At 40.5% G+C, this 9,178-nt stretch overlaps 1 protein-coding gene across 9 annotated transcripts in view; it reads left to right on the top strand.

Annotated features, from left to right (window-relative positions):
- The window catches only part of MEF2A (myocyte enhancer factor 2A), a 91,405-nt gene extending 83,691 nt beyond the window's left edge, over positions 1-7,714 (top strand). For all 9 annotated transcript variants that reach the window (XM_080980423.1, XM_080980424.1, XM_080980422.1 and 6 more), the window contains one exon: positions 1,551-7,714. In XM_080980423.1, coding sequence (XP_080836549.1) covers positions 1,551-1,920 — 370 coding nt within the window. In that variant the 3' untranslated portion in view covers positions 1,921-7,714. The remainder of the gene's footprint in view (positions 1-1,550) is intronic.
- The last annotated feature ends 1,464 nt before the right edge of the window (positions 7,715-9,178 follow it).

A 9,178-nucleotide genomic window follows, 5' to 3' on the forward strand; every position in this document is an offset into this window, starting at 1 on the left:
GTGCATTCATTGTCCAGCGCACCTCCCCCACCCTGCAAATAGTGATATTTTAACCTTCACTTCATTTGAATAAATACTCCAATACAAATGAAACTGAGCTGACCATGAATAAACTAAGCGGAGGGGTTGCCAGGAACTAGGCCGCACACTTAGAGCTTGTGCATATGGCTCTAAATGGATTGCCGATCTGAGCACTCAGGCCTCTATTACTGAATTGAAGGAACAGCAGCACTTAAAAGTGCTCTATTAGTCATGTACAAACTTGGTTTTTTTAAATTGTCCTTCATGACAGTTTCATTAAGCAGACTGGGGAATTAGTGATCTCAGGTACCCTCTGCACCCTCTATGTTGGGAGCTGCTTCTGGCAGTTGACTAGATGGGTTGTTTTGGATTGCAGCAGTGTAGCTTGTTCTGTAGTGGCTAAAACACTGAAGGGCAACATTATTTTATTACATACACCTGTTTTTAAAACTGTTGATTGTATCTATATTTTGATAAATTTTATAGTGTGCTGTTTTTAAAGTCTGTTTTTATCTATTTAATGAGTATTTTATGTAAACCACTTAATAATTTTTTTAAATTAAGTGGTATATAATCTTGCTCCATTGGTTGGATAATAATGCACTGTCCTGGACTGTCTCAGCATCATAAATCTGGGTGGTGCATGAACACCTGTTGTGCCTAGCAATTGGCCTGGTTTGGATGCAATGCTAAACCATCACTTAGGGTTAGGTGCAATTGCCTCTGTGAGTCTCATCAAAGCCTTGGACTCAAAGACTCCCACCTCCCCTCATAGGAATATAGGAAGCTGCCTTATACTGAGACAGGCCACTGGTCCATCTAGGTCAGTACTGTCTTCACCAACTGGCAGTGGCTCTCCAGGGTTTCAAGCAAGGGACATTCCCAACTCTACTTTAGAGGTTTTCCTTACATGCTAGCAGTATATAAATAAAAGAAATTAAAGAAACATGTAGGTTTAAACCTGGGACCTTTTACATGCCAAACAGATGCTCTACCACTGAGCTACAGCCCTCTTCCTGCACAACCAGGAGGAATGCAGCTGGTCAGTTGCAAAATAAGCTAACTTCAAACCTTGACTTGTTTTAACATACTAGAGTTTATTTTTTAAACCACACTTCCTGTTCAAACATACCAGCAAGCCAGAAATTGGGGAAAGCAGAACGGAATCTCTATGCGCTTCTCTTTCTGGTCACACAGTGGAAAGGGAAGGGGAAGGAGCCTTGAGGGTGGGGGCATTCAGAGGCTCAAGCATGTAATGCCAAGCCATGGTTTAGCGTTGCCTGCAAAGTAGCCCATTGTCTTTTGGAACAGAATGGTATGTTAAAACTTGCGTACATGCAGCCAGATTTGTTCTCAGTCTTGTCCAGCATTGCTGCTGTTCCTTTTCCCCTGCCGTTTCCTTTTGTGTTTGCCTTTCTGAAAGTTTGGGTGGCGGGGCTGTGCCTTGCTTATAGCTCATCTCTGTGAAGCCCTATAAATAACGTTGCTTTTCTCCTCCCACCCCACCTCCGGTTTGAATTTTTTACTAGGACTGGAAGCCAGTTATCTCAGGGTTCCAACTTATCTATTAATACCAACCAAAACATTAACATCAAGTCCGAGCCAATTTCGCCTCCTCGAGACCGAGTGACCCCATCCGCGTTCCCCCAGCAGCAGCAGCAGCAGCAGCAACAGCAACAGCAACAGCAACAGCAGCAACCTCAGCAACAATCACGTCAGGAAATGGGCCGCTCTCCCGTCGACAGTCTCAGTAGCTCCAGCAGTTCGTATGATGGCAGCGACCGGGAGGACCCGAGGAGTGACTTCCACTCGCCGGTTGGACTGGGAAGGCCCCCCAATTCAGAAGACAGAGAGAGCCCGACTGTAAAGCGGATGAGAATGGATACTTGGGTGACATAAGCTTCCCATTCTCCCTTTCTCCCTTCCGTTTCTACTTTTGAGTTATCCCAATGAACAGTCCTGACATATCTAAATTTATAAATAAGGACATGAAATAAATATTTATATGTATATACATACATGCATATATATAAATATATATATCTTTGTATACATATACATGTGTGAGTGTGTGAAGCAAGGCACACATACTCTCTCTTTCTCTCCCTCACACACAAAATCAGCAGGCACTTAAATACCAACTCCTCCTATAGCTGCAGATGCCCCGTGGTTTTTAAAACACAGTATAACAGAAAAGAACCCTTTCTAGGTATTGGTCTAGTCTGGCACTTAACCTGGACTTTGCTCCTTGAATAATGTAACCTGTTTTGCAAAATAAATGTCGTACCCGTATGTAATCTACCAAACTAGATGGCCGAGGCGTGAGGGCTCGCCTGTAGTCGTGTTCCTGTGTGTGTGTGTGTGTTTTCCAACAGCCGTACTGTCCCCTGTAGTTAAGAGTACGCTTTGTAGCAGCAGAGCCGTAGAAAAAGAAAGCAATACTGTACATAGAATGACCTTTATATTACCCAGTCAAGCATGGGTCTCTCTCTTACGAAAGGGTGCATGGAGAAGGGCTGGCAATGTTGAAAACAAAACAAGAAACCCCCAACACCTGTATTTGCACGTGCAAAACTATACTGGGTCAAATTAAGGGTCCCCCCCCTCTTTTCCTTTTACCAAGTGTGAAAGAGAGACACAAAGAACATGCATGGAATATTCAAAAGATATTAGACTAGAAGATAGTCCGTAAAGAAAATTTTAATATATTAAGTTATAATTGGAAAATGTTTGAAATCTTTCTTACGTTCCTCCTACCTTTTTAAAAAAATAGAGAAAAACAATTTTAGCTTGTGTATATTTTTTATTAAAGAAACCATACCCTTCTCTAAGACTATATAGAAAGTTATATACAGTACTTTTGAACACATTCTGCTATGAATTATTTATATAAGCCAAAGCTGTATGGTGTCGCGCTTTTTTTTTTTTTTTTGTAGAATATAGTTTTGTTTTTTGATTGTCTTTTTTTTTGGTCTTTTGTTTTTAGGGGAGGAAGGAAAAAAAATCTTGCAGGCAGAACCTTGGGGAAAAATAAGCCATGAATACTTATTATTCTATATGTAAATTTAAAATTTGAGCCAAACTTTGTGTATATAGCATCTTAAATATATTATCACCTTTTGGTGTAAGTACCTATGTATTGTACGTTCGCCAGATTAAAAAAGTATATTTTTGTGGATTGACGCCAACTTGAAGAAAAAAAAAAGGCGAGGTCCTTATTAAGTAGAGTATTCACTGTTTAATATTTACTATTTTGTTCAATATACTGTACTTCCTTTTGGATTTTAATTAATATTATCCAGATTTTTTCAGAGGGTGTTTTAAAAAGGGGCCGTTCCCCACTCACTGGTGGTGAATGTGTGTTAAAACATTTTTGTGCTGTATGGTAAGGCTTCATAATACATTTTATAAATATATATATACATATATGTGTATATATATACATATATAAATATATGTATATAGATAGCAAAGTGATACCCACCCTTCCAATCCCATCCAGAAAACCTGGTGTTAAGTTCATCCTGCATAAATAGAAAATAAAATGCATGGGGGGGGGGTAAAGGCTGTGGGTTGTTGCCAAGGTTAATCATACTCAGAGTTGACTGATTTGAAATTGACATGGCTGACTTAAAAGTCAACTAATTTCAGTGGGTCTATCCTGAGTAAGGTGGTTACAACCTGTTATTTTAAAACTGCCTCTTTGGGGATGGGGGAGATTATCTTATTGTTCATGCTAAAGTAGCAGAAACATACATCAGAAGCAAAAAATAAAAGGGTTTTGAAGTGGTGTGTGGGTTGGGGACAAAGTGTTTCAGAAGTTTCCTTTTCTTAATGCTCTGTATCCTTTAAATAGAGCACCACCTCAAGGGATGTGGCTGGTCAGTGCTTTGTATGTGTGGGGGGTAGGGGGCTCTGATTCTACAATCGCAGCTTGAGAGCTCTGCTTCTCATGATACCTGTGGAAGCAACACGTTTTCTGAAACATCTAACTGCAGGGAACGACAGTAGGCCAGCAGATCCCTGTGGCATGTTTACATAACCAAGCATGTTTTGTGATGCATATTTGAGTATGTACGTGCTACATCTTTAGGGCCAAACTAGATATGGTGTTGAACGTGTCTTTGCATTTTGATGTGCACGCGTTTTAAAGCAGGGGTCGGCAAGGCTTACTGGGCATGAGCCGGATCGCTCCCGTGGAGATCCTCCTTGGGCTGGGCTGGTGCAGTGCGACGCAGGAACTCACATCTGTGCATGTCCGCGGTGCCGGAAATTGTTTCTTTGCATGCCCAGACACCGAAAATCACGCCTGTGCAGAAGCGATTTCCGGTACTGCAGACATGCACAGAAGCGATTTCTGGAGCCACGGAAGAGAGTCCCTGCGCCGCACTGTGCTGGTTTAGCATAGGACGCGGGGACTCACCTAGCGGGTGGCTCGGTTCGGGGGTGGCTCATGGGCTGGTTAAACGGCCTCCATGGACTTCTTCTGGCCCATGGGCCGCAGTTTGGGGACCCCTGTTTTAAAGCATTCAAATTGGTAGAGGTAGGATTTTAAACCTCTCTCTCCTGTTGCAGTTCTTGACTCTTCCAAAGCTGCTGTTTGCATTAGGAGAAATGCTCCCATTGATATTTATTATTATTATTATTTATTAAATTTGCATACCACCCTTCATCCGAAGAGCCCAGGGCGGTTCTCAACCGAAAAATACAAAATGAGAATGCAAAATCTATAATAAAGCAAAAACAGGTGCACTTAAAGTTTAATTTACTGTTGCATTTGGCTTGGTCTTAATGAGCATACATTGGCCGTGCATGCCAAAGTAACGCATGCAGTAGCTGAACTCCCCCCCCCCCCAAAGCCCTTAACCTATTATAGGAGAAAGTAAAGCCTTTGTTACCTAGAAATCAGGATTTAAAACAACCTAAACTCACTCTAACTTTTGGCAAAATATCAATAAAACTAAGCAAGAACCAAGAGTTGAATGGAAGCTCTCAATTTATTTTTTCTGTAATATATCCTGAAGTGGCTGCCTTAGTTATTTATTTTTAAAGATAAGCAAGGTATGGGCAAAACTATGCCCTGTATAACTCATTTCACCTATAATTCTTCCCCACCTTATGTAAAAACTGTACAAACTGGTGGTGGGTTATGTGCTTTATAGCTGGCTCCGATTTAGTTTTCATTAAGGGTTCTGTAAACGCATAAGCTTCTAGGATCTCTCTTTCTTAGAAGCATTTTGAGGAACTAATGCACACTAGGTACTGTTACTTCTGTCTGGATAGGGTAGAGCAGAAAACGTCCCAGTGGTCTGTCAGCTTCCTCCCCCCCCCCCAAAAAAAATCACACTTAACACAGAAACCACACCACCACTTCATAGATCCTTTTGATGCTTCGGATTGGTATGATTCTCCTGCACTATTTATGCACCTACATGAACTTTGCTGTACATTTGAATGGGAGTTCTTCATTTCACATTTACTGTCTGATTTCTTGTGTGCCTTAATGAGATGGCTTTGCTGACTGTATCCCAATAGTCTCTTATTCCTATGCAGGTTTGTAACGAGTTACATCAACTTTTTCCCCTGTTAAAAAAGAAAAAGATATAGTTTGGGCTTTGTACTTGAATCGAGCCAGCCAATTTTCTTTCTTTCTTTCTTAAAGAAATAATAATAATCAGTTCTTAGAGTCAGACTGTTAACTCTCAGCTAATCTCCTTGTTCCAGGATCAGGTCCTATCCATTGTCTCCTGCAAAAGAGCTTTACATCATGAAAACAAAACATGCTGACTTTTTTTAATGTAATTAACACTAATAATGTAACTCTAGATGTTTTGAAAGTCTTACACAGAGGTCCTAGAGATAAAGATAGTTGCAGCAGGGCAGAGGATTGTGTGTGTGCGCAGCTCTGTCCTGTACTTTGGCATGGGAGAGAGTCAGTGTTTCTATGCTGTCATTTGCTATTCCTTCGTACCAAATACTAGATTTTGCACTGAAGCACCTGGCCCCATAATGGCCCAAAATGCCTTTAGGCTGGTACACTGATGAGCCCCCTTCCCCAGGCCCACTGCACTGCTCCATTGAATAAAAACCTTAATATTGCAAGGCACAAAGTTAAAAGTCATTTAGCAGTAGGCTTCTCCCCCCCCCCCGTGAAATGTTTTGCACTAGTAAAACGTTGTTGCACAAGAGAATTCGTAAGCAGGTTGCTAGTAATTTGGTTGTGCAATAGATTGCGACGACTGTTGCACAACAAGTTTCTGCTAGCGCAACTGTTGCATCAAATTCCACCTGCTAGCACCAGAAACTTTGTGCTAGTAGACAGAGCAATGGGGTACAGCCCCAAGTGTTGTAGCTAATGTGGCAGCAGAGGCTTTTGAGGGTCCCACTTTGGCCAGAGTCCTCAAACAAGCTCTAGTTTCTGAGCAGAAGTACCTCATGCTTCTTAGAAAACCATTTTTGCAATATGAAGGGAGTTAGGCTATATCATTGCAGGGCAGAGGTCGGGGAGACAGAAGAGGGTGCTATTTAAACTTGCTGAAAAATCACACTGGGCACTTGCAGGTCCTTTGCTATGCCCAAAGTAGCTTTACATCTCTCAGTCCCCTTAAGCCCAAGGTTTTTAGGGCAACTGTTTGAAGCCATTCCAGATGCGAAGGGAAATACATGGTGTAGTTTCTGCATCAGGGAAATTGTTGCTTGGAAGAGCTCCTGTGCCACACTCCCTATTTGGGAGAAACTGCCATGCCGGGCCTGTTAGCTTTTCAAACGCAGGGTGCTTTGGGCCGGGAAGTGCTTTCAAAGAAGTGACAATCTCAACCTCTGTCCTTAACAGGTTCTGAGGTGCTACTGGCTCTTTAAGAGGGCTGTACCACAGGTCTTGCTAAGATTCAGCTTTTGCAAATTCAACAGCAGCTTGTGCAATGAAGTTATTCAAAGACACACACCCCTTTTATTTTTAGAACCATGGAATATTGTGACAGTAAAAATAAATAAAGTGTAAATAGAATCAATGGCATTTTAATTGAAGGTTGCAATTGGATTAAATCTTGTGCAAATCCAGATTGCTAGAATTGGGGTCAAATGTTGCATATGGTGGACATAGCAATACTGACTTGTTCGTACCTGGTATCTCTCTTTTTAAAAAAAGAAGTAAGGCATGTTGGAAATGCTTTAGCCTTTAAACTATAAAGGACACTAATGCATTGACAAGTCTACTGTGCGCACAAGAAATATATAGTAAATAAGGAACATAAATGACTCCTGCCAAATCAACCATGGGAAGAAGTTTAAAATTTAGAATGTGAAAAGACTTTAAAAAAAAATATTGGGAAATTTCCTCACTTTGCTGTGCAAGAAAACACTGCTTTGCTATATTTAAAAAGAAAAGCTTTTTTAAAAATAAGAAAAAATATATGTATTTGGTAAATGTTTGTAGTCAACAGTTCACAGACGAAGCTGTTTGCGGTTAAAGCCGTCTGGCGGCACAAGCTGGACTTTGTTGCCATCTTTGAGACGAATCTTTAAGAAAAAAAATTAAGTTAATCTTTTTCCCTGAATGTGGTGTTTTTTTCTTCATTATACAATAAATATTCTAGTGAACTTTTTATCAAATGGTTAAGAAAATGCTAGAAGTTGTTGTAAAATATTTGTATCTTGCATTCACTAAAGTAAAAATACTGGCTTTTACTGTGTATATCGGACTCTCTCTCATATTTAAACTGAAGCTCTCAAATCTTTTTCCCTCTGTCAGCACCTAAACTTGGATTTGGTCCTGTTTCCTTGCCTGTAAAGATCCAGGCTTACAGGTACAAATGAAGCACTTGCATATATTTGAAGGTATATCCCACCCTGCATTCCAGTTGTGAGCCAGGTAAAACAAGATGGAATAAAAAGTGTTTCCTTCTGGCTTAAACTTCACTGTTTAAAGAGGAGTGGCCCTCCAGATGTTGTTGTACTGTAGTTTCCATCATCCCCTAACCATTGGCCATGCTGGCTGGGACTGATGGGAGTTGGTGGTCCAACATCTGGAGCTCCTTGGATTCTCTGCTTCTTTCACCTTTTTTTTCCAAATGCATGACTAGCTTTTAATCCTGGTCTTCAACATTTGTTTCCAAGGTTCATACTTATCCCCTTTTTCTGCCCAGATGCCTAGGTTAAAAAAATAAATAAATCAGTTGCCTGTGCAGTGAATTTTGGCTGCTCCCCACCCCCCACCCCTGTTTGCTTTTAAGTAGTTGTATAGAAGAGGGAATTTTTACAAAGGCAAGCAGTCTTCCTTGTGTTGTCACTCAATTTTCCCCCAACTTTTTTTTTAAATAAAAAAACCCTTTTAACATGTTATGCAGACATGGTGGGGCCTACTTGAATGATATAAAAATAAGCCTGTTTTTATCTGGAACATGTGGTAGACTATACCTGCATGAACTAATAGACACACCCTTCCTGTGTCCATTTGTTCATCAGTGCCTATGTTATTCAGTAGGTGGCGAAAGATGCTTTCTGCTGGCCTAGTTTTAAACTTCACCACTGAAAATGACTTGGGTTTATTTGGACTGAATCATACCTTTTTAGAAAAGCTGATTCTTGCTCTCACCTTCACCTACGTGTTAGCTTTACTTCCTGGCATGAAGAGCAGGCTGGATTTATTAGTGGCTCCAGAAAATTTGTTGAGTTCCTTGGGCTAAAAATATTCAAGAGTGTAGCTACAGATGCTTAAAATCAATTCACTGTTGTTTTTCTTAGCTCTCACAAATGCCTGTAAGTTGACTCTTTTTTTTTTTTTGCCACCTAAACCTGATTTTTGTGCAACTTTGTGTTAACTAATAAAGTTCTAAGATCCTGAACAGAGCTGGAACAAAGCACTTAACATTATTTACAAGATTTGTGGCCCCTGTGAGTAGGAAACAAGGAAGCATCAGGCATAACTTTTCCAATAGGAAATATCCTCCACTTTGGTATACTAAATGTTCTTTCAAAAAACAAAACAAAAACAAAACCCAAGTTCTCTGCCAGAGACCATAAACTTTTTGTATTAAAACTGACATAAATCCAATTGTGCTAACTTTGAACATAGTATTTAAGAACATAAGAAGCCCATCTAGTCTAGCATCCTATTCTCACAGCGGCCAAGCAGATGCCTATGGGAAACCCATAAGCA

Source organism: Podarcis pityusensis (assembly GCF_964106645.2).
Source record: "Podarcis pityusensis genome assembly, chromosome: 14".
In the NCBI taxonomy this organism is placed as follows: Eukaryota; Metazoa; Chordata; class Lepidosauria; order Squamata; family Lacertidae; genus Podarcis; species Podarcis pityusensis.